At 35.0% G+C, this 26,565-nt stretch overlaps 1 protein-coding gene across 1 annotated transcript in view; it reads right to left on the reverse strand.

The window, feature by feature from the left end:
- Window positions 1–26,565, reverse strand: part of LOC150079220 (uncharacterized) — a 309,701-nt gene that overhangs the window by 66,843 nt on the left and 216,293 nt on the right. The window contains exon 10 of the mRNA XM_090382453.1: window positions 4,874–5,049. Within this exon, the coding sequence (XP_090238579.1) occupies window positions 4,874–5,049 (176 nt within the window). The remainder of the gene's footprint in view (window positions 1–4,873; window positions 5,050–26,565) is intronic.

Here is a 26,565-nt window from a genome sequence, read left to right on the forward strand (position 1 = left end):
TCAGACAAGACCTCCATTTAACAAACTTATGCTTTGTCTTAACTATTACTGCAGCCTTGTCTAGATGATCCTGCAATGCTTCTTTAACCAGTGACTCCATTATTTTCCCCGGAACACACAAGTTAAACTAACAGGTGTATAGTTAGACCTGTTAGTTTAAGTAACAGGTCTAACCTTTTGAACCCCCTTTGTAAATTGGTCATACATTTGCACACCTTCAGTCCAAGGAAGCTCTCATAATTATGGCTAAGGGTCTGCTTACTTCCTTTGCTGCCTCCTGTAATATAACTGGATAGATTCCATCCACCCCCCAGGTGCCTTTGTTATATTTAACTTCAAAAATTTCTTCTCCACTTTGCTGTCAGTTATTACAAAATCACTTAGCTCCCTGTTGTAGAGTTTGATAAACTTCTGGCACATTACTATCGTAGTTTTTCCTTTAACAGTTGTCTATGGTGTTTTTACACTGATATTATATAGATAATTATAACTCTTAAAAATATTATGCCTAGTTGCATTGTCTTACTTAAACATTATCGTGTACACCTTTTGGGCATCTCTCATACTGTGGGATTATCTTTACAACTGGGTTGTCATGTTTGCAATACCAGGGTGCCTGCCCACCCACCGATGAAAGGCCAATAAGCCTTGAAACGGTGCCATCTGGGTGGTGGTGGTGCCCACTGAGAATAAGTAACATTAGCCTTCTCTAATAGTGAAGTGTTACTTATTTGAGGTAGTGCAATATGTGGTAACTTGTTGTGAAGGATGAGCACACAATATGAGATACAGTTGAAATGATGCCTTTTACACTACTATCGTAGTTTTTCCTTTAAGAGTTGTCTACGGTGTTTTTACACCGATATTATATATCAAAAAGACTGTCGTGGTACACTTGCACATGCTTGATGCAGTGCAAAGGATGAAAAAATCATGGGATATTCAGCTCCAAAACCTATGTGCATTAACTGCACAAGAACACCCTGTGTACTTAGGAGCATGTGAGTGGTGGATCGAGGAGAAAGAAATAAAAACTGAAGGTAGAGCCAAACATATCCTATTAATAAGCAAGGAAAGTAGTCAAGGTAATAAATAACAACAAACCTATGTGTGCTGATAAAGTCACATAGATGCATATGACTGGAATAAAAACAGAAATATTCCACAGAAAGAGTAATTCACCCCAATTGCATGCTGTTTATTGAGGTTCCAAAAAACACAGCTGCCATTCCAATATTAATACCTCCTAGAGCTCCACCAATACCAAAGGAAAGCTGAAAAGCATAAGGAACACAAGATCAAATTGATATTGAAGTAAAGCAGGTACCAGATGACAGTTCTGGAACCCTTTAGGGAAGAAGTAATGGACACAGGCCAATCTCCTTTCTTCCCAAAGAAGGATAAACCAAGAAAGCAAAGCCCTCAGCCCTTGAGAGCTCACAGATGGATCTAGCAAACCTAAATAATGGTCATATTAGAATTTTTACAAATGGAATTGCTGTGGATTCTGTAAAAATATTGATGACATCAAGGCCCTGCTCCATAAACATAATCCAACCTGCTTTTGCATACAGAAGATGTATGCAAATGAGGATCTACCTTTCTGTAACAGTCTATCCTTGACTCTGAAAGGACAGAGTCAAGGATGGGCCAGCCCATGTCACAATCCTTGTGGGTAACCATAAGCCATTTTAACCTATGTCACTAACCAAGAACATAGAGGCAACAGCAATTTGAATTACAGTAGGGTTCCTCCTCACTATTTGGTCTGTTTATTTTCTACCTAGGAATGGCATTTCACAGACAAACCTTGATGAGCTGTTAAGTAATTGCCTTCCCTATTTTTATTATTAGGAGATTTTAATGGACATAACACTCTGTGGAGTATTGCAGATATCAATGGAAAGGGGGGGGGGGTCATATTATTGAGCATATACTTGAAAGCAATGATCTCACCCTTCTAAATGTGGGCTCCAATGCATTCTTCCCCATGCCTAGCTGTACATTTACAGCCATTGATCTTTCGGTATGCTTCCCTTCTCTCCCCCCCATGTGTATATGGGTGATTGAAGAAAACTTTTATGGAAGTGATCACTTTCTTGTGACATCCACCCTGAACAATGGGGGACCATGTCAACCATCGAGGATACTATGATGGAAGATTAATCAGGCTGACTGACTGCATCACAGAACTTACTCTCCAAGGAGGAGTGATTCCAATTCCAAAAACATTGACTTGGTTTCCACCATTTCTGAAACCATGGAGAATGCATAGCAGCAAGAAATACACAGAATAAAGCATGTGGGATATTATTTCGGAAATATCCCACCACAGATAATCTCATAGCCTATAATGAATGTTATGTTATACATCAAAGCCAAAGGGGAATCTCGGATCCACTTCACTTCTTCTATGACCCAGTCAACCAATTCTGGGATTGTCTGGAAAAAGAAATGGTAAATATGCATTGCATCCTTCATCAATCCTTGAACATAATGGATCTACAATTGCTAAAGTGTCTGCTGAAACATCTTATCCCCCAGAGTTTCTGGCACTCAAGCAAAAATATGAAAAATAGCCATCAAAAATACTTTCAAAAGGTCTTGAGGACTATAAACCTCTTACATGCTATCTCCTCACAAATTTCTCTTTCAGAATACACTAGTCTGGTCCATACTAGATTACAGATCTCAAGTTTATACCTCAGCCAGGAATAGCATTTTGCAGTGGCAGACACCATCAGATCATCTCTTATTCAGAGTCTGTATATTGAAGCAACTGAACTGCCTCTGTTGCTTAGATGCAAGTAGTTGTCTTTATGGTACATCTTTAAATTGAAATCCCTTCCAGACCATCTCGTGTGGACATCCATTTTGAACGAGGATGGGAAAATCTGTGTAACTCCTATCAGACTGCCAACTGTCCTGTTGGTATTTGCGTCCAAGAGCTGCTCAGAGAGCTTAATGTCACAGTAAAAACAGTGTTGCTGAGTCATAAAGACAACCGATTCCACTCTGGCACACTCGTCTACCATTTTGCAACTTCTCCACTGGAAGCTGTGGAAAGGCATGGACTCCATTCTATGCTTCCCATCAAGCTGAACACTCTAACGTATTTAGAGCTATCTTCACAGATGGCTCTAAATACGTGGATCTGCTGTCATCTTTCCAGGTAATACAATATCTGAGAATATTCTTGATGAATGCAGCGTATACATGCCGGAGTTGTACGCTATAAAGTTGCCTTGGACCATATTAGAAACCACAATTTCCAAAGGTGCATAATATATACTAACGCTTTAAATGTATTAGTCTTTAGTATTAGCCACAAGCTTTTCTACACTGGGCAAAAAAAAAAAGAGTAGATTAAGAAAATGGACAAATTATGTGCTTCCCTCCTTATGTAGGTAACTATCAAGTTGACTTAGAATTTCTTCAAATTGTTGGTTTGAACTACCTGTCGAGGCAACTTGAAGCTAAATGAATGAAGCTAAATGTCTTATTTTAGATTAGGTCTCCATCCTTGGACACAGTATTCCAAATGTAGCAATGAAATATAATTTTCATCCAGTCCTGTCCTGGGTTTAGCAGATTTTACACTATTTCAGAATGTTTAACTTCTGAAAGAGAGTGCAGAAAGACTGTTTCTGCACAATCAGCACAATCCCTGAACACTCACAGCCTGCCAGTCCCCTATATGGACTAGAGGCACTTATACATAACAAGTTATATTCCCAATGGTAACATTCTTGGCATGGACAGGTGAAAAACAGCTACATCAAGTGAAACCTTTAATCAAACTCTGGCAGTCTAGTCTCTGCAGGAACCATAGAGAGGAAGAAGTTGTTCTTGCTTGCCTCCACAGAGGACAGTCATCTCACCCATTCATTTTTTCCAGGGCTGTTGACCTATGTGTGAGAACTGTGACACTATTTTAACTGTTCATCATATTATAGACCTGAATGTCTTTTATCTTTTACTGGTTTTTGTCATCTGACAGAGCCTTATATGCTCGGTTAAATTTTATATATGAATGACCACATTTCTGATGTTTTTAGTTATCTAAAATCCATAATCCTGTTTAATTTTATTTAAAATATACTTATATTTTATATCTGTTTGTATATTTTTACCTCTATATACACTATAGATTCCATTAGATGTAGCAACCTATCATTTTAGGTTGCTGGAACCTTTCCTTGTTTTATGTGACTTGGTTTTGGTATTAGTTGCTGATGCACCACAAAAACCCAAATAAAAATTAAAGCAAGCCTGACAGGCTCTGCACAGCCACTGCTGGGTTAAAGGGGAACTTGATGTATTTGTTAGGTTGTTTAGTATTTTCTTTTTTCATACATCTTCAAGTGATATTATTACATTGGTCCCTATAGCAAAGTTACATCAGGTTCTTTACAGTAAAACTACTATAAATGGTTACCATAACTACTGCAAAAAATTTTGGATTAACTCCCCCCCCCCCATTCTTTGAGACTTGGGTTCTTTCACTGCTTTCTTGAGCAGCAACCTTCAATCTATGCATCCAACGTTCTTCATAAATTCCTTTGTGGCTCATGCCCTTTAACAATTAAAACTGAATCACTGTACAAATTGCCTATTTGAAATTCCACATTAAAAAAAAAAAAAAAAAATCCACTATAAAAAGGAGCAAACAAAATGAAGTCTTGTTAAAAACAAACATGTCGATCTAAGTGTACATATCTGTTTTCCCCATTCTGTCGGGAGCTGTAATTTTTCATAATATTCCAAGCCAGCATTTACTACAAATGAAAATTTCATCATACTGTATAAAACATTTTTTAACACACATGAAAATTTTAAATAATTTTTTTATAAGCACATTTCAAAATCTTACCAACTTTGCTGTAAATAGTTGGCAGCCTTTTCTCAGGATGATCAATCATCACTCTTAGCTCCACAGGTTTATTCCTTTCTGTATGACATGTGCTACTATTAGTCCAGATGAGTGGTTGTGTGGTATGCTCTGAAGTTTCTACTGTACTTTTTATACTGTCCTTTTTGTCAAATGGTCTAAACAATACAAATTTAAAAATCATTAATTTATGCAAGTTTTTTTATAAGATTCTGTCTTAATACAAGTGAATTTGTATCCAACATATTAAGCACGATGCAAGTTGTTTTAAGAAATGAAAACATGGACATATACATTATTGTGAAAAGTATTTTGAAAGTAAAACCAATGTTTACTTAGGAAATTAATGTACACTAACCACTGATCTTAATACTTTGAGGAGTGTGTACGTTACAGTTATGCTTGTTTTTTCTGTCAGTTATAATTTTTTAAAGTAGCTCTACTTATTTAAAAACCCTAAATAGAGAGTGCACAAAAAGGAGAGCATTTTTTTTTATTATTTTAATTTTTTTAATTCCTCGCTTAATAAGTAAGGAGGAAATTGTTCAAGACTTACAAGGGCAAAAGGTTGAGAAAGCAAAATGAATGCTAGTTAGAAACAGATATCATATGATTCCGACACAAAATAATTCTAAAAGCTGTAACAGCAGGTTATTTAAATTTTTTCCATCTGTATATGCCTAATCAGCTAAGATGCTATAAATGTCAGAAATATGGGTATTCTCAAACAGCTTGGTGAAGAATACCTAGCTGTCCCAACTGTGGCCCAAATGTTCCACTCAATCTGTAATATATTGACTCTTTGAGAGTGGTCACTGTACTGCTCAAAAACATGTGAGAAGTGGCTGGCATGCTAGGAAGAAAAAAAAACAAAAAAACTTACCAAATTTTAAAAAATGTATACATATGCAACAAGAATCAGCACGTGTGAAAACTGATCTGTCAATTCCTGTGAATATATCATTTTCTGACTGGGCATGGTTTCTGCTTCACAACAGAAGCAATCAAAACAGCAAATCAAGCCAGTAATACTCCAGATTAAGTCCCAAAAGCTGCTCAACGGCCCTCATTACCAGCAGGATAAAAGATCTTCCTATGCTTCATTAGCATTAGTAGAGGCATACGATGCAAGAAAGCAAGCTTATATAGCATCAGCCAAAAAAAAAAAAAAAAAAAAAAACCCGCTCTCCGATTTCACCCCTCCATTCATTCCAAATACCTGTACAGTTCAGCCTTAAATTTATTTAGGCTATCAACTTCCACAACAAAAGATGGAAGTCTGTTCCCCCAACCAACTACCCGGTGGCTAAAGGCAAATTTCCGCACATCTGTCCTACAACTGTCTTTCCTCAATTTCAGTTTATGCCCTCTCAGGTGATTATTCCGAGCAAGAAGAAGAATCCCATCAGCATTGAGCACACACAAACCATTCAAGGCTCAAACCATACACCTCAATCGGATCACCTTGCAGAAGTGTTCCAAGTCTCCAAGTTCATAACTATAAATGACAATAAAACTTTTCCTCAGAGATGATGCCACTCTGAATTATTTATCTATCTCAAGCAAATTTGCTTATATTCACACATCTAATTAGTTTCCATACAATTAAAAGTTTCGTAGCTTGCTAACTGATAGCATATAAATGGTGTCCTATACTAGATAAGACACCATTTATATCGCAAAGTAGTCCTTGTACCATTAAAACTATAATACAATAATATTTTCAAGGTTGTTTCAAGAAAGGTCATTATAACATATCCATATACACCTAATTCTGTTTTTGCACAAACTTTTTTTACACGAATTTGATTTAACACAAATTCAAAATAAATATTTCATTCTCTTTTTATGCGAGTCATTTTGATTTAACACGATTTCTATGAATTTTTTTTTTTGCCTAAATTCTAAGAAAAAATTTTTTTATATGTGGCATATTAGTATCATTTCTATATTACACGCATCAATAGATTGGATAACAGCTAGTGTGTGCATTTTGAAACACGTGCTTTTGTTTACCAATGTGTACATTTCGGTATCTATGAATCATCAATGTTTTTATTGAATTTGGTGCACATCTACGGTATTCGTGCATTGTATCTTCGGAAGACATTTAGTAGTAAGCTCTATTTCAAAGTGAAAGAATCTTCAGTGAAATTTGTGCACATATAAATTTATTAATTTTACCGATAGTCAATAAATTGTAAGTTTACAAATTTTTCATACCTTTTTTTATTAATTATAACTGAGATATTTTTCAGTAGCCCTTATATAATGTCAAATAATTCGCCTATTACCAAAATGAAAAGGAAAGCGATTTCTTTGGAACTTAAAATTCAAATTTTAGATCATCTTGCAACTGGACAAGGGGCTACGTCTGTAGGAAAGCATTTTGGTGTACACGAAGCTACCATAAGAACTATTAAGAAAAATGAAGCTGCAATTAGGAAGTCGGTATGTTCTGGAACAAAAGTAAGTGTTAATTCATCATCATATACAGGAGATATTGTCAAGGAAAAAATGGAAAAGGCTCTAGTAATATGGATAGAAGATCAGGCACAAAAAAAGAGTACCAGTAGATGGAAATGCCATCAAGCAAACCAGCACTAAGAATTTACAGACAGATTAAAGAAAAGGAGCCAAGCACTTTATCTCAGTTAAACAGAAAATATGAATTTTCTGCGAGTACAGGTTGGATGACAGGGTTTCTTAAAAGGAATGCTCTTCATAATATAAAAATTAAAGGTGAAACTGCATCTGCAGATGAATCGGCTGCTAAAGTATTCCCACAGGAACTTGCAAAAATTATTGAAGATGGAGGATACACTCCTGATCAAGTGTGGAATGCAGATGAAACTGGTTTCTTCTGGAAACAAATGCCGAACAGAACGTATTTAGCCAAATCGCAGAAAACTGCTGGTGGTTTAAAGGTAGCTAAGGATCATGTGACCTTATTATTTTCCTCCAACGCTTCAGGGTATGTTGAAACCACTGCTGGTAAATCGAGCCATAAACCCACGTTCAATGAAAGGTGTAGATATCAATAAATTGCCTGTTCACTGGATGGCAAACAAGAAGGCCTGGGTGATCACTGCTATCTTTACAGAATGGTTCAACAAATGTTTCGTCCCAGAAGTCAGACGTTATATGAATTTTAAAGGTCTCGAATTTAAAGTTCTTCTGATTCTTGACAATGCACCCGGCCATCCTGTCTTGAAACACTCAAACATACAAATTTTATTTCTGCCACCTAATACTACATCTTTGATACAACCGCTAGACCAAGGTATAATTGCGACAATTAAAACATACTACGTAAAACGAACATTCCAACATGTTTTGGACAAACTGAACGATGAAACACTAACAGTCATTGATGTATGAAAGAAATTCTCAATTATGGATTGTATCAATCAAGTTGTATTAGCGTTAACTGAATTAAAACCAGCAACTTTAAATGCGTGTTGGAAAGCGATTTGGCCACAATGTGTAAAAAGCAAAGATCCTATCCTATCATCCCTAATACGACTGAATTTCCCAACATCATTACAATGGCACACAAAATTGGTGGAGAAGGATTCGATGATCTATTGTTTGAAGATGTTGATGAATTGTTAACCGACAAAGCCCTAAGCAAAGATGACATATTAGAGGTTGTCCTTGGGACTCCTTATCCCACAGAACATAGTGATAATGAAGAAAATGATCCTGTTCTAAATGCAGATTTAATAAAAGAAGGTCTGGAACTGGCCAGAAAATTAGGTAATCATTTTGTCAAACATGATCCTAATGAGGAACACGCTGGGAACTTTCAACATTGTTCACAGCATCTTACAGAGAATTATATAACAGCCTAACCAAAACACGAACACAACAATTAATAACTGAATTTGTTCATAAAACCGGTGAATCATCAGCACCAGAGGAGACTCGTGCTGATTTTGCTCAAGAGATCACAGAAAGAATTTCATTGATAGAGGAAGAAGACGATGTCCACAACATTTCTAGTGATAGCAGTGATATTCCAGTCGTACGCAAACATATACACCGTTTATTATCAGAAAGTGAAAATGAATAAAATCTTGTTATGTGTAAAACAGATTTTTTTTGTTCATGAAGAATTTTTTTCATTTCATATGCATACAAATTTACTTTAATACATTTTCATTACATATTATTACATGTGTATTTTGTTGAAATAAAACAATAAGCTTAAAACGAATATTTTTGTGTGTTTTTTTTTTTAATTATTTTTACTGATTTTCTAGATCCAGAACCAATCTTCTTTTCTTCCATAAATACAATGTCTGTTTTTACAAGTATTTTTCAGGAACGTATCTATCGTGTAAAAACAGAATTAGGTGTATGTACAATATTTGAAATCTTCCAGCAGGTACCTACCATCTCTTGTTTGTTTTCCAAGTAATTGTATTTGTGCAATTACTTTGGCACAGTGTCCACTCTGAAGGAGAAGCAGAAAAAATATGAGATGCTCACTACTGCAAACTGATCAGAAGTATTCAAAGAAGAATCATGACAGTATTAACCATTTGAGCAGTAAGCTTTCCAAATGTTTTTCCTTTTAAATGGGAGTTAGTTTTCCAATAGCAGTGGGCTCTGTGTAGTTTTGAAAGCTTTGTACATAAATACCATTAAATATTAATCCTTTTATGTTGACACAATTGTCCAACATTAAGATGAAATTACTATCAAAAAACAAATCAGAATTCAAAAAATAAATAAAAAACTTACCTTTACTTTTTTTATGGAGTAATATGCTTTACATCTATTTATGTATCACTTCATTCTATGGCAGAATGTGTTTATCCCACACAAAAAGTAGCTATTGTCAGGGTATAGGAAATATATTTTGTAAAAAGGATAGGTTGAACAGAACAGCTTGTCTACTAGGGGCAAAAAATTATGTAGATTCACCCATTAAGAACACAAAAGTGGATACCAATGATATTAAGAACAGGAATTCTGAGCATTTACTTAACAAGTTCAGGGAAATACTGAGAAAAAGGCATCAGTTAGGATTGAATTGGGAAGTGTTTGAAATTCTATCTAGACACAATAGTGATGAAAGTCTTAAATGATGAAAAATGTCAAAATATGATGAAAGTCTTAACACTCAATACAGCCCTAAAGAAACTGCGCAAAGGCTAATAAGGTAGAATTTTTTTTTCGGCATTGTCTGTGCTTTTTAATAGAAGAGATTGCTTTTATAGAGGTGAGATACATTTAAATACAAGTGGTGCAAGAATATTTGCTGATGCTATTGAGGCAATGTTAGGTGGGTTAGAAACTACTGGCTTGGGTAGATAGACAGGATAATGAATTAACAGTAGCCACAGGCAGAGTAAAAGCACTTCTTCTATGAGGACATATAGCAGCAACAGCATGGAAAGCAAGGTATTAGGGATTATATGGCCAGATGGAGGTCCTCGTGGAGAAGCAAATACACAAGCTGTGTTACAGGAGCATGAGTGGTATAGAAAATGGGAATTCTAGCACAAATGTACACTTTTATAAATGCAAAAAACACCCCCCTCTTCCCTTAAAATTGTCCATTTTCTTAAAATAATCTACAAAAATCAAAAAAATTAAACTTATTAATAATTTTTAAAAAAATAATGTAGGTTTAAGCAAAATATGACTAAAAAGTCTCCCTTTTAATAAATTTATTTCTTTTTCTATATCAAAATCAAATACACGTTCAGTTTTATTGTGTAACCCTCAGTAAATTAATTTTAAATCACCTTTTAAATTAAAATTTTTAATATTGATATTATACAAAATTTTATGGCATAAAAATTTCTTTCTTCATCATATACTTCTGCTATGGGACGAATACCTGTTATCTTTTTTAATAGTTTTAAATATATTTACATTATATTCAAAATCTATTCAAGTCAGTTATTTTTTTTTAGTAGGAAGGATTTGTAGCTTTGTTAACACAAAGCTACAAATCCTTCCTACTAAAAAATTTCTGCCATTTAATAGTCACTTTTTTTTTAAGAAATTTTATTTCATGCATATATAAAACTAATCTGTTATAATATTCATTTATGAATTCATTGCTTAATGAATGATTTAAAACAACATCTTATCAATTTACTTTCATTTTATGTGTATTTATGAATTCTTCACTTAGTGATCGGTACTTTACTTATTCCAGTATAATTTGTCTAGTAGTTGATATTTAGTTATAAATGGCAATGCAGTTCATCAACAAATTCAAGAATAAAGTAACTCAATTTCAAACTAAGTGTTTGAAATTGAGTTACTTTTTAAGTGTTTAATTTCTCTTTGAATTCCTGAATAAATTTCTCAGTTTAATTTATCTGCACATTCTTTAATAAACTCTACAGAGATATCTTGATGTTGAGATATTAGATTCCAGTCAATCTTTTCATTAAATTCTTCTATAAAACTTTCTGAGTGTTCATGTTCTTTAAATATAATATTCCAATTCAGATAATCCTTAAATTGCCTAACCAACTGTTCAGAGATAGTAAGATCTATAGATACTTCATCCCATTTTACAGTATTAGGTATAAAGGGATAGTCTTCAGGAATTTTCATTTAATTATAAACTATTTTTTTCAATTAAATAACGGCTGTCTTTTATCCAGTAATTATAACTTTCCTTCCTTTTCAGATAAAATTAAACAGTATATTCAGTAAGTTTCATTGTTTTTTAATTTTCACTGAAATAAAACTTCTATAGCTTTTTTGTTTACTATCGTCAAAATGTATTATTGGATATACATTTTTTAACTGAAAATAATCAATAATTAAACTTTAATTGCAACACATATCGTTTTTGTTGTTGTGCTGAGTGTTTGTTTGACATAAGGGCCTCCTGGGCCATATTGTGCCTGTTCATATCTTTTACTCCTGCATCTAAAAGACTTGTACATAACCTTGCATACTCATTTTCTTCATATGAACATCTTTTTCCTGACACTTCAACATAACACAATTCTAAATTTAAATGATCAAAAATCTTATTGTTTTGTTTTTCTAACATGTCTGATTTCTGAAACATTATGAAAATGTGAGAGTGATTTCTCTGTATTAGAAACTAATCAATTACCCCCATTATTATTCATTAAGAAATACACATTACCAAATTCCCATAACAGTTTCTCCTATTATAATATTTTGTGAGGATTCAACTTGTCAAAACCATAAAGATGGCTTTTCTAAATGAAATTTATATTTTTATATTTCTTTCAAAGAAAAACAGAAAAAGAATTCTTTACTTATGTAAACTCTAGAAGGAAAGGGATGAATCAGATTGGTCCACTTAATATAGATGGTTTGACTATTGATGATCATGCTCAGGTAGCTGATAAACTGAATGAATATTTTGCATCTACATTCATTCACACATGAGGAGTTATTAAAGGAGGGGAATGCCAGAAGTTTATCAAACTCTAAGAGGGAGCAAAGTGGAGAAATTGTTCAAGTTAAACATAAAGAAGGCACCTGGGGTGGATGGGATCTACCCAGTTATATTAAAGGAGGCAGCAAAATAAGTAAGCAAACCCTTATCCATAATTATGAAAGCTTCCTTGGACTCAGGAGAGGTACCCATGGACTGCAAATGTGACCCCAATCCACAAAGGAGGATCAAAGGGAGACACAGGTAATTACAGACCTGTTAGTTTAACTTCTGTTCCAGGAAAATTAATCGAGGCACTAGTTAAAGAAGCATTGCAAGGTCATCTAGACAAGACTTCAGTTATAGCTCGGACACAGCATGGGTTTGTTAAGAGGAAGTCTTGTCTGACCAGTATGATTGGATACTAAGATATAGTCACAAAGGAACTGGATGCAAAGAATAATTTTGATATTATATATTTGGATCTTAGAAAAGCTTTTGATACTGCTGCACAAATTGGAGCAGTGTGGCATTGGAGGCAAATTGCTGCTATGGATAAAGGGATGGTTGAGTGGCAGAAGACAGAGAGTGGTTATCAATGGGCACTGCTCTTCATGGATTAATGTTATTAGTGGAGTCCCCCAGGGTTCGGTGTTGGGCCCATTGTTGTTTTCGGTATTTATCAATGATATTGATGAAGGTATATCAGGGTTAATGTCTAAGTTTTCAACTAATACAAAGGTTGGCAGGGTTGTCAATGACAGTAATGATAGTTCGCTACTGTAACAGGATCTGGAAAAGTTGAGCAGATGGGCTGAAAGGTGGCAACTGAAGTTTAACATTGACAAATGTGAAGTACTACATATGGGTAGCAGTAACCCCAAAGTAATGTATCAACTGGGTGGTACTACACTCAGGGTACTGGACAGTGAAAAGGACCTGGGAGTAATTGAGCAGTCAGATATGGTTTCTGAGCAGTGCATAAAGGCTGCAAGAATAGCTCATGGTGTCTTGCCAATGATATACAGGAATTTTGCTAGCAGGGATAAGGGGTGATTGTCTCCTTGTATAAGGCAATGGTCAGGCTACTTGAGGCTTAATTTTAGGAAAGGTGTAGGGCTGCTGGATGGAGTACAGAGAAGGGCAATAAGATTGTTGAGTGGAACAAAGGGTTGGTGTTACCCTTTATTCCACTCAACAATCTCGTTGCCCTTAAAAGGCTTAAGGGCTAAGGTAAAGAAAGCCAACAAGAGATTTAGGTTTTATTGGCGCATCAGCAACTGAGGCTATAATGGCCAACAAGAGAACAATGAGAAATGTCGGATAACTTACACAAAAAATTAGTTTCCCCACACCGGACTCTAGCACTAAACAGATGGTAGGTGTTATCGCCTTTAGCCGAAATCATGAAGGATATATTGATTGACAGGTAGGCATGGCAAACAATGAAATGATTGGTGGTCGGCGCGACAGACAACAATCTACTGTGTAGTCATTGGTTAGCATTATGATGTGTATTTATGAGTAAAGAACGGTACATAATAGTTTTGTGATGAACGGAAAACAGGTAATAGTAGCGATGAATCTTTTAAAGATGGAAGAAATTTGTAAGGAAAATAAAACGGTTGATTTTTTTTGATGAAAATAAATTAATAAAAGTTTTGTTCCGTTCATTTTTATGTTCCTCATTATTAATGAGAAACATTAAAAATAATAAATTGACAATATAGTAAAAACATAATGTTTTTACTATATTGTTGTAACCAAATTCTATTTCCTATTTCGAAACCAAACCTAAATCAACAATATAGTAAAAACATATTTTTACTATATTGTTGATTTAGGTTTGGTTACGAAAAAAAGAAAAGGTTTCTTTATTTTTCGTTATATTTCATAACATAACCTTAAACGTTAGGTTAGGAAAAGAAAGAAAGATTCTTTATATATATATAGTGAATAGCTATTGAGGTATTGATTGATGTTATGATACATGTGTATCCGCACGAGTGTCTTTAAAAATAAAAGGACAGTAATAAAAAAATAATATTTTGTTAATAAACAATTTATGCGCTAGTCTACCCATGATTCTAAAGAAAAAAGGTAAGGTTACCCCCTCCATTTCGGGAGGGATTCAAGTGAAGGTAACCTGACCTTTTTTCACCATTAGTACATATTGAACAAGAAAATAAAAATACAGTCATAAAAAATTTTATTTTTTTATGAACGTATTTCTAAATATGATTTTGATTCTAAAGAAAAAAGATTAGGTTACCCCCTCCACTTCGGGAGGAGTTCAAGCTCCCATGGGATTCAAGTGGAGGTGCCTGACCTTTTTTCACCATTATGTGGAAAGCAGTTAGAGCAAGTTACTATTGAGGCAAGTGACCATTAGTGCTACTAAAGTGATACTAAACTGATGTTATCATGTGTTATGTTCACGCACCAATCAGCACATCATTTGCCATGCCTACCTGTCAATCAATATATCATTCTCGACCTGCTCCAGACCAATAACACCTACCGCCTGTTTACCGAGTGAGCAGCGCTAGAGTGCCGTATTGGGAAACTAATTTTCCACATAAGTTATCCGATGTTTCTTGTCATTCTCGTGTTGGCTTTCTTTACCTTCGCCAGCTTAAGTTCTGCAAATTTCAGCTTCTGGAGACTGGACACCTGTGAGGTGATCTAATTGAGGTGTATAAGGCCTTGAATGAATTCAGCAAGATCAATGCTAATGAAATTCTTCCTCTTGCTCAGATTACTCACCTGAGGGGATGGAAAGACAATTGTAGGATATATGTGTGGAAATTTGCCTCTAGTCAGAGGGTGGTTGACAGTTGGAACAAACTTCCATCTGTTGTAGTGAAAGTCAGCAACTTGAATAAGTTCAAGGCAGAACTGCCAAGGGGGATGTCTTTGTGTGTGCACGATGTAAGGAGTGCAAGGAAATCAGGCGACAACTCAGCGTTGTTATGGGCCTTTATGAGACCTTGAAGGACAGGGTGGATGCCCTCGAAGGAAATAAATTGAGGGGCCCATCAAGCTCTCAGCTGCCCACATCAACGCCAGAGCTTGCACTTGGTCATCAGGCAACACAGGGGCAGCCCCCTAGGCAGAATGTGCTGGTCCCACAGGAACTAGTAGTTGTTGGTGACTCTATTGTCAGAGAAACGGGGAACATGCTTTGTAAAAAGGATAGGTGGAATAGGACCAGGGTATGTCTGCCAGGGGCAAAGGTTGATGACGTTGTAGAGCGGATATCATCTTTTAAGGGCACAAAAGGTGATATAGTTGTACACGTTGGCACTAATGATATTGAGAGTAGGAGACCGGCGGAATTACTTAGCAAGTACAGGTCACTGTTGAAAAAAAGCCGTGAATTAGGATTGAACTTGAAAGTGTCTGCAATTCTGCCCAGACACGATAGGAGGGAGTATATGATGAGAGCCTTGTCGATCAATTCGGCCCTGGAGGGATTGTGCAAGGCTCAAGGGGTAGAATTTTTTTCAGCCTGGACTGTACTTGTTAACAGGAGAGATTGCTTCTACAGGGATGGGATACACTTAAATAGAAAGGGTGCAAGAATTTTTGCTGATGCTGTCGAGGCAGTGTTAGGTGGGTCGGAAAACTGCTAGTTGGGGGGGATACAAGGACTAATAGATTAACAGTAGCCACTGGCAGAGGTGGAAGTGATTCTTGCACTGCTTCTATTCAAATGAGCAGAAGTCTGAAAAACAAGATGCAGGATATTTCAGAGACTGCTGGTAGTCATTGCGTTACAAGTAAACACATGGGTTGTGTTAGGGTAGCTAAGAATAGAAACAGGTGCATGTATACCTGCGTGTACACCAATGCTAGGAGTTTGGTAAATAAATTTGATGAATTTGAGGTATTGCTCAAAACATCAAAGGCAGATATTGTTGGGATATCAGAGACGTGGTGTCACACAGATATAAGTAATGCGGAACTGGAATTTGGGGAATACAATGTATATAGAAAGGATAGACAGGACAGGAGGGGAGGAGGGGTTATGCTATTAATTAAGAAACACATAAAGTCAAAGGAAGTGAAGCCAGTTGACATCGATGGACAGGGCAGTGTCGAGTCAGTTTGGTGTGACATAAGCATAGGGAAATCAAAATTGAGAGTAGGAGTGTGCTATACGCCTAATGACTCTGATGAGTATAATAATATATTGTACAGGGAAATAGAGTGGGCCAGTAAATCAGAGAGTCTTATAATGGGGGATTTTAATTTCCCAGATATTGACTGGAATTTGTGGGTTGGTCACTCGCACACTACCAAGGCTTTTGTGGATTTATTGGATGATTGTTTTCTACATCAGCATGTTCGTGAGGCAACAAGAGGGAGCAATACTCTTGATCTGATTATCAGTAGTGATTCTTCATGCATTAAGAACCTGCAGATAAATGAACCACTAGGTGGCAGTGATCACAGTGTGTTGAAGTGGGATTTACTCAAGGAGGTAAGTACCATCAGAGGTAAAGGGAAGGGTTTTTGTTTTCGTAAAGGCGACTATGATGGTCTGAGACAGTATTTAAATTCTATACAGTGGGACCAACTGATGATGTTACCAACAGCAAACTCAAAATGGGAAGCATTCAAGGAACTAATCTTGGTGGCTACCAGGCTTTACATACCAACTAAGAAATATTGTTCAAGGTTTAGGCCTAAATGGTTGTCAGATGGACTAATGAGACATGTGGCAGAGAAGAAAAATGCATGGGATACATACAAATTAATGGGTGACATGGAAGCCTATGATAGATATAAGTTGGTCTGTAACCAAGTCACAAAGGAGATTAGGCAAGCAAAGGCAGACTACGAAAAATCCTTGGCAAAGGATGCAAAGAAAAACAGAAAGGAGTTCTTTACATACTTGAACTCGAGAAGGAAAGGGATGAATCAGATTGGTCCACTGGATATTGATGGTTCAACAGTTGAGGATCCTGCTCAGGTGGCTAACAATCTAAACGAGTATTTTGCATCTACATTCACGCATGAGGAGTTATTCAGGAAGAAGAATGATGTAGGTAAAGTAAACATTGGCAGTGAGCTGGATGATTTTGTAATAACTGAGAGGAAAGTGGAGGAGAGATTGTTGAGGATAAACATAAAAAAGGCACCTGGGGTGGATGGGATCTATCCAGTTATATTAAAGGAGGCAGCAAAGGAAGTATGCAAACCCCTAGCCATAATTATGAGAGCTTCTTTGGACTCAGGGGAGGTACCCATAGACTGGAGATGTGCAAATGTAACCCCAATTCACAAAGGAGGATCAAAGGCTGACACAAGTAATTATAGACCTGTGAGTTTAACTTCTGTTCCAGGAAATTAATGGAGGCACTGGTTAGAGAAGCACTACAGGATCATCTAGACAAGACTTCAGTTATAGCTCGGACACAGCATGGTTTTGTTAAGGGCAGGTCTTGCCTGACCAATTTGATTGGATACTATGATGTAGTCACAAAAGAACTGGATGCAGGGAATAACTTTGATATTATATATTTGGATCTTAGAAAGGCTTTTGATACTGTTGCACATGGAAGACTGCTGCACAAATTGGAGCAGTGTGGCATTGGAGGCAAATTGCTGCTATGGATAAGGGGATGGTTGAGTGGCAGAAGACAGAGAGTGGTAATCGATGGACACTGCTCAACGTGGACTAATGTTATTAGTGGAGTTCCTCAGGGTTCAGTGTTGGGTCCGTTGTTGTTTTCGGTGTTTATGAATGATATTGATGATGGGATATCAAGTTTAATGTCTAAGTTTGCAGATGATACAAAGGTTGGCAGGGTCGTTAAGGACACTACTGACGCTATGCTGCTGCAACAGGATCTGGAAAGGTTGAACCGATGGGCTGAGAGGTGGCAAATGAAGTTTAACATTGACAAATGTAAAGTACTACATATGGGTAACAGTAACCCCAGAGCAATGTATCAACTCTGCGGTACTACACTGACAGTGGTGGAGAATGAAAAGGACCTGGGGGTAATTGTGCAGGCAGATATGAAGTTCTCTGAGCAGTGCAGACGAGCTACAAGAGTAGCTCATGGTGTCTTGTCAATGATATACAGGAATTTTTCTAGCAGGGATAAGGAGGTGATTATTCCCTTGTATAAGGCAATGGTTAGGCCACATCTTGAGTACTGTATACAGGTCTGGAGGCCTCATTTCAAGAAGGATGTAGAGCTGCTGGAACGCGTACAGAGAAGGGCAACAAGATTAGTGAATGGAACAAAGGGTTGCTCTTACGAAGAAAGGCTTAAGTTTTGCAAATTACAGAGTCTGGAGACTAGGCACCGGCGAGGTGATCTGATAGAGGTGTATAAGGCTTTGAATGGTTTGAGCATGCTCAATGCCAATAGGATTCTTCATCTTTCTCAGAATAATCACCTCAGAGGGCATAAATTCGCCTTTGGCCAGCGGGTGGTTGGTTGGTGGAACTGACTTCCATCACTTGTTGTTGAAGTTGATAGCCTAAACAAATTTAAAGCTCAACTGGACAGGTATTTCGAACGAACGGAGGGGTGAAATGGGAGAGGGTTTTTTTTTTTTTTTTTGGCTGATGCTGAATAAGCTTGTTTTCTTGCATCATATGCCTCTACTAATGCTAATGCTAACATTTGGAGGGAATGGATGTGTGAGATTAGGTTTTTTTTTTTTTTTTTGCTGCTGCTATATAAGCTTGCTTTTTTTGCATCATATGCCTCTACTAATGCTAACATTCTCATCTACATATTTTTAAGTGGTGGAATCCATATCATGCTCAGTATTTTTTACATTCTTCAACTGATTATTCATCATCATCATCATCAGCCATTTTCAATCCATTGCAGGATGAAGGCCTCTCCAGCAACTTTCCAGTTCCTTCTGTTTTGAGCACTGGCCATCCATTTACTACCCGAAAACTCATGAATTTCATCTATCCATCTCCACCTTTGTCTTCCAGGTTTTCTTCTAGCTCCTCTTGGGTACCATTCTGTTATTTTCTTAGTCCATCTGTCATCATGTCTTCGAGGTATGTGTCCTGCCCAAGACCATTTTAGTTCTTTAGTTTTGATAAGAATGTCCTTTACTTGGGTGTGCTGCCTAATCCATGTGTTTCTCTTCTTATCTAACAGTCTGATTCCCAATATAATTCATTCCATTCTTCGCTGTGTAATTCTCAGCTTCTCTTCCATTCTTTTGGTGAGTGCCCAAGTTTCACTTCCATAAGTCATGGTGCGGAGTATACACTGGTTCATTATTTTACGTTTCAGACAAACTGGGATATTGCTCTTCAGTATGTGACTATATTTCCTGAATGCTATCCATCCAAAATTTATTCTTCTCTTGACTTCCAGCCATTTATCATTATTACAGCTAATAACCTGTCCCAGATAAGTATATGACTCCACCTTTTCAATTACTGCTCCTTCAATCATTATTTCCCTTTCTGTGGCATACTTGTTCATCATTACTTTTGTTTTAGCCATATTCATCTTTAGTCCAAAATCCTTACTAACTGTGCATAACTGATTAAGATTTTCCTGTAATTCTTTGGGATCGTGGCTTATGACCACAATGTCATCTGCAAATCGTAAATGGTTTAGGTACTCTCCGTTCCCACTGACTCCTTTCTGCAACCAGTCTAATCTTCTGAAGGCTTCCTCAAGGGCAGCAGTAAACAGCTTCGGAGATATTGTCTCCTTGTCGAACTCCTTTCTCGATTTTAAATTTCCTACTGTCTTTGTCTAGTCTAATAAACGAGGTAGCACTCTCATATATTTTCTTCAAAATCATAATATATGGGGTATCTATGCCTTGTCTTTCCAGTGCCCGAAACATTGCCTTATGCTGTATGGAGTCAAATGCCTTTTCATAATCCACAAATGCCAGGCATAATGGTGTTTTATATTCATTTGCTTTCTCCATTAGCTGTGATATTACGTGAAGGTGATCCATAGTTGAGAATCCTGTCCTAAAGCCAGCTTGCTCTTTCGGTTGATTCTCATCAAGTATTCTTTCTAATCTGTTAGTAATGACCCTTGTGAACAACTTGTAGATGTGGAATAACAAGCTAATTGGTCTATAATTTCCAATTTATGATTTATCTCCTTTCTTATGCAGCAAAACTGTGATTGCATTATTCCACTGCTTAGGCGTCACACCTTTTCTAATGCACTTTGTGAAGAGCCTTGCCAGTTTTTGTGTTATGTCTCTTCCTCCCAATTTTAACAACTCTACAGTAACTTCATCTTCCCCCGGGGCTTTCTGATTCTTCATTTTCTTCAATGCATGTTCTACCTCATCAGGAGGAATATCGGGTATGTCGTATGTGTTGCTACTTTGCAATCCATCTTCCCCACTGCTGGCATCATTCCCTCGCCCCTTGTATAATTCTCTATAGTAGTCTTCTGCTATTTGAATTATGCCTTCTCTGCTGTTTATAAGTACACCATCGCTATTCTTCAGTTTCAGTATCATTTGTCTTTCTGTATTACTGCTCATGGCTGCTGATTTAAATCCTTTGTTTTCCCTTAATGCTTGTTCTACTTTTCTTGTGTTAAATCTTATGTCCTCTCTGAGTCTCTTTCTAATGGCTTTGCATAACTCAGTATACTCAATTTTCTCCCTGTCAGTGTTTTTCTTGCTCTTCATTTGTCGTCTTCGGTTCATCATGACAAGTGTTTCTTGACTAATTTTTTCTTCTTTGGATTTCTTTTTCCCTATAGGTTTCTTGGGCTTTATCACTTTCAGAAAGTTGTAATATTCCTCGTCGATATCTTGGTCCTGAGCAGTCTGCAGAAGCTCAAACTTGTTCTTAAGTTCCAGTACATACTGCTTTTTCTCCTCCTCTGTTATCTCAAAGACCTTTGTATTATTTACTCGAGTCAGTTTTTTCCTTTCCTACATCTATATCAAGTGTACATCTTACCATTCTGCGATCACTTCCAACATTTACCTTATTCAAGACGGTAACATCATTCACAATATATCTTCTGTTAGTGAGGATGAAGTCAATTTCATTAGTTGTTAATCCATTTGGAGTCTTCCATGTCCACTTTCTGTTTACCCTTTTCTTGAAAAAAGTGTTCATTACTGACAGTCCTTGAGATTCGGCAAATTCCACAAGTCTTTCACCTCTTTTATTTCTTTCACTAATTCCAAAATTTCCTATAGTTCCTCTTTCTGCGCTGTTTTACCTTTTTCCAACCTTAGCATTGAAGTCCCCCATAATAATAGTGTAGTGGGTTTTCTGCTCATCTAGAAGACTCTCAATTTCGGTGTACATTTCTTCAACCTCTTCATCATCATGGCTCGATGTTGGTGCATAAATCATTGTAACCTTTAGCTTGTACCTCTTAGAAATCTTGAGTATTAGTCTTGACACCCTTGGTGATGTACTTTTGAATTCCAAAATGTTATTTTTAAAATCTTGATGGACCAGAAAGCCAACTCCACCTTCACTCCTTTCACTGTTTCCATTGGTGTATAGCAGATTTCCACTTGATAAACTTATAAGTGATTCATTTCTTTTTCTTGTTTCAGCCAAACCGATGATATTCCAATTCACATTTCCTAATTCCTTTTCCAGCTCTAATATCCTGTCTTCACCGATGAGCGATCTTACGTTATAACAGGCCAAGTTCAGTTTCCGTGCATGGCAGCCTGGTTGTACCCAGAGATTCTTAGCACCCTCTGCTTCCACTCTGATCCTCTCGCTGCCGTAAGTGGGAGAATGAAAGCTGCTGGGGACTGAGGGCCATTTGTATTGTTGTGCTCTCATATGCTGGAGGGTTTGGTCTTTTCCTCTTCACGCTGACCAGGCGTCTTGAAGAGAACCACTCTACACGTTTGTTGCCACCTAAGTGACGTAACAGGGCTTACCATCGAGAAGGTGTGCATGAGTGGATTTTAGGGAGGCAGGCCATCCGGACTTCTCCTAAATCTTCTATAATAGAGAGATATTTATTATCAACATTATTGCTTATTATCAACATTAAAATTAGCATTTATATCTAACTTAACCATCTGTTGTAGTGAAAGTCAGCAACTTGAAAAAGTTCAAGGCAGAACCAGACAAACATTTGGAGGGAATGGATGTGTGAGATTAGGTTTTTTTTTTTTTTTTTTTTGGCTGATGCTATATAAGCTTGCTTTTTTGCCTGTACTAATGCTAACATATGCCTGTACTAATGCCTGTACATATGCCTGTACTAATGCTAACATTCTCATCTACATATTTTTAAGTGGTGGAATCCATATCATGCTCAGTATTTTTTACATTCTTCAATTGCTTATTATCAACATTAAAATTAGCATTTATATCTAACTTAAAACTACATCAGAGGTACTCTTTCACCTTTACTAGTTTTTGATCTAGATATAGTACCTAACTTACCTAAATTTGTTCGATATTTCAATTTCTTTTCACCAGTAACCTTATCAATAAAAAAGAAATACTGTTTTTAACAGCTTCAGTAAATAATTTTATGAACTCTTTACTACTCAGTTCAATAGCATGTTTATTTCTGTTCTAAGAGGAAAAGCAAAAAATGCAAAGTAATTACACTGAAGACGAATATCTTTAGATATTGCATAATAGCTCTGCGTTAAATAAATAATAGAAACATTTTTCTCTCTACCCCCTCTAATGAATAAATCAATTACTTCATCTTGATTCTCTTCAGTAATAAAATCATCAGAAAACTATAAGATTTTGATTAGTTTGATCAAGTAAATCAGTATCAATCATTATTAGCAATATCTGATTCAAAAGTAGCAACGGTAGGGTCTTCAGTTTTATAATTTTCTCTGATGATATCATGTATCTCTTCAAAGATCTCTTGTAAATAAACAAATTTTTCTTCACTAAGGTCTTTTGCATAAATATATAGCTTATTATAACATAGATAAATCAAATACAAAATTCATTAATAAATTAGTCTTTTCAGATGTACTAGGACCAGAAATTAATAGACAAAAAGGCCATTTTTGTGCTAATACATGCACATCAACATATTTCTTTTCATCTATTTTGTAATTTTTAATAGGTGCATTTGTCATTTAATAATTATATTTTATAAATGATTAATCCTCGTGTATATATATTTAAAAATTTTCAGAAACCAGTTAAAGAAAAACTAGAAGCTACATCTATAAGTAAAGCTAAAGATAGCTTAGCTACCTTAGAAGGTAAAAAACCTAAAGGAATGGAATACATTGAGTTTCTCAAGCTCGATCCTGATAAACTAGACATCATTAATCCTTTAGAAACTAAAGGATTAATGATGTCTAGTGAATTAATACTAACAGTAACAACATCTGAAATAGAAGAACTAAATAAAAAATTAATTGCTAAACTAAAATCCTCATCAATCAAGAAACTGAACATTTAGGAAAATATAAGAAGGCTATTAGCTTAATACCAACAGTATTAGAATGTAAAGGATCGGGATTAGTATACGCAAAACATGGATGAACTCCACAAAAAATTAGAAATGAGTATTTCATCAAAGATAGCTGAAAATAGCACTGAGTTAAGAAATCAAATTGTAGAAATTCAGGAGATTTTCTTGAAAAATAATGAACATAGATAATTGTATGAATTATATCTTAAACAAATTTAATTTAAATAAATGACAAATCAATCTTATAAAATATACTTATCTTATAATCAAAAAAAAATTGTTAGCGCATACAACAATAAAAATTGATAAAACTAAACTTGCTAATTCTAATTAACTCAAACTCTAATTAATCATATTAATAAATCACAAAAAGTAAGTAATATTACTTTAAATAAATCTTGGTTACAACAAACTCTAAGCTTTCTTCAATTTTTATTACCTCTATTACTTGCTATATTAGAGGAGCTCTAGGTGCATTAGGTAGTCTAGGGCTTACTAAAGTTGTAGATAAATTAAGTGGTAAAGGAAGATTTATTAGAGATCAACCAGTTGAATGTGAAGGATTTAAAAAAATAAATAAAAACCTTTTAAGCAATTTTGATATAGCAGATAAAACACAAAACATGTAAAAGGTTTTCAGGGTATATTCTCTAGAGAGATACCTTACCTAATAAAATAAATAAATTTGAAAGTGGTATTGTTAATCTAGATTCAATTACAGGAAATGGTACTCACTGGGTATGTTATTACAATAAAAAACCAAAATATATAGAATTTTTTGATTCATTTGGGTTTCCTCTACCAGAAGAATTTAAAAACTTCAAATAAAGAAATAGTATATAAATCAAGTCAATTACAAAAATAAGATTCAGTTTTATGCAGTTATTATTTTGTGAGATACATTAAACTTAGAAATACGAATAAATCACCTTATGATGTATTGTATTCATTTACTCAAACACCTAGTGAATCTAATGAGAAATGAGTAGGAGGTGATATAGTTAGTTGGTCGCAAGATTAAGCCATCAGAAATGCATTTAAAACTCTTAACAGATTAAAAATATAAATACTGCAGACCTCTTACAAAATTAAAAGAGAGATTAGCTATAGTAGATAAAAGAAATTAATGGAGTTGATGAAAACTGTAAGAACATGATATTGTATACAGTAAAACTAAAGATGCAGATCAAGAATTATTAAATGATTTAGATGCTATATAGAACCCAACTTTTGAAGAACATGCAGGCTGATTAAAGCCTATCATTAAAGCTAAAAAACAATTCGGATTAAGAATTGATAAAATTTATTCTGTAATAAATACAACGAATATTTATTGCTTAAAGTGTAAAGCTAAAACAAAAACTAATAATGTTATGTAAAGAAAGTGTGTTTTTTTAACAATGATAGCTTAAAGAATCTGTATTATAATCCCTTAACAGGTTATTTGGGTATTTTAAAATTACAAAGAACAACAAATCTACTTGTAAAAGAAATAAAAGAATTTTAACATCAGCAAGATGAATATACAAAACATAAACCTGTAAAAAGAAAATTTAAGAGGAGAATTTATGTTAGTCATATAGATGATCAGTTTCAAGCAGACTTAGTTGTTATGCAAGAAAACAATTCATTTAACAATAACACTAACTAATTAACACTTGATTTTTTCAAATTTTTTATGGGCTAATAGGAATAAAAAATATATCAGTGATTTTCTTTTTATTCCTAATTAATTGATTCTATGATTAATTCATAGAATTAATTATTATTAGTAGAATTAATCTATTATTCATAGATTAATTCTATGTTGTTCTGATTTTCTATGATTATATATACTTAACTTACGAACTTTCATTCCACATTCACAATGTATGGCATATTATACTTGTTAATGAGATAATTTTTTGAACATTCTTTACATACTGTATGATATCTTTCAACTCGTGAAAGTTTTATCTTTTTCCCCTTTAATTTCCATAAGACTTCTTACATGTAAATCTGCATTTCTATGTTTCTCCAAATAATTTTTGCACTTCTCTTTCACATAAAACAACTTTTGTTTTTGAGCGATCTTTTAGATTTATATTCAATATGGGCAAGATATGTTAAATTTATTTTCATTTTTTTCTTGCAAAATTTCATTTCCATTTATAAAAACACAATTTTTTTCAAATAATTGAAAAATTATTTGAAAAATATTGTGTTTTTATAAATGGAACTTAAAAAAAATGACTTCACAACATTGGGCAATTCCACTCAAAAATTACATGACTTAGATCATAATGTACATTATCTAATTAAAAAATTTTAAATAATAAAAACGGAAAAAGGAGATAAAGTAATTGTTCACATAAATGAATTTAAAGTATTTTTACCAGATAGAGTCAACTGCAAAATAACACATAAAAAATATTGAAGATTACAATAAAATAAAAATGAGACTAATTTATAAAGGTAAAAGTGGGAAAAAATAAAAATCATAATTGATTTCAAAGCAGAAAATATGAAAAAGATTTTTTTTTTTTTTTACTTAAACCTACATTATTTTTTTAAAAAATATAAATAATTTTGATTTTTTGACTTTAGGGAAGAGGGTGTGTTTTTATGGAGTGGTGATTTTTTGCATTTGTAAAAATGTGTACAAATTTTGCTAGAATCCCCATTTTCTATACTACTTGCATGTAAACCAATTCTAGGAGTTTAGTAAACAGATTTGATGAATTTGAAGTACTGGTTCAGTCATCATAGGGATATCAGAGACATAAGGGATGTGGAATTTTAATATGGTCAGGGCAGAAGGGTAAGCAGTTATGCTCTTGGTTAAGATGCCCATAGGATCTATGGCAGTGATTACAGTTGTTGATGTG

This window comes from Mastigoproctus giganteus, chromosome 10 (genome assembly GCF_048544385.1).
Source record: "Mastigoproctus giganteus isolate SK-2022 chromosome 10, ASM4854438v1, whole genome shotgun sequence".
NCBI classification, from domain to species: Eukaryota; Metazoa; Arthropoda; class Arachnida; order Uropygi; family Thelyphonidae; genus Mastigoproctus; species Mastigoproctus giganteus.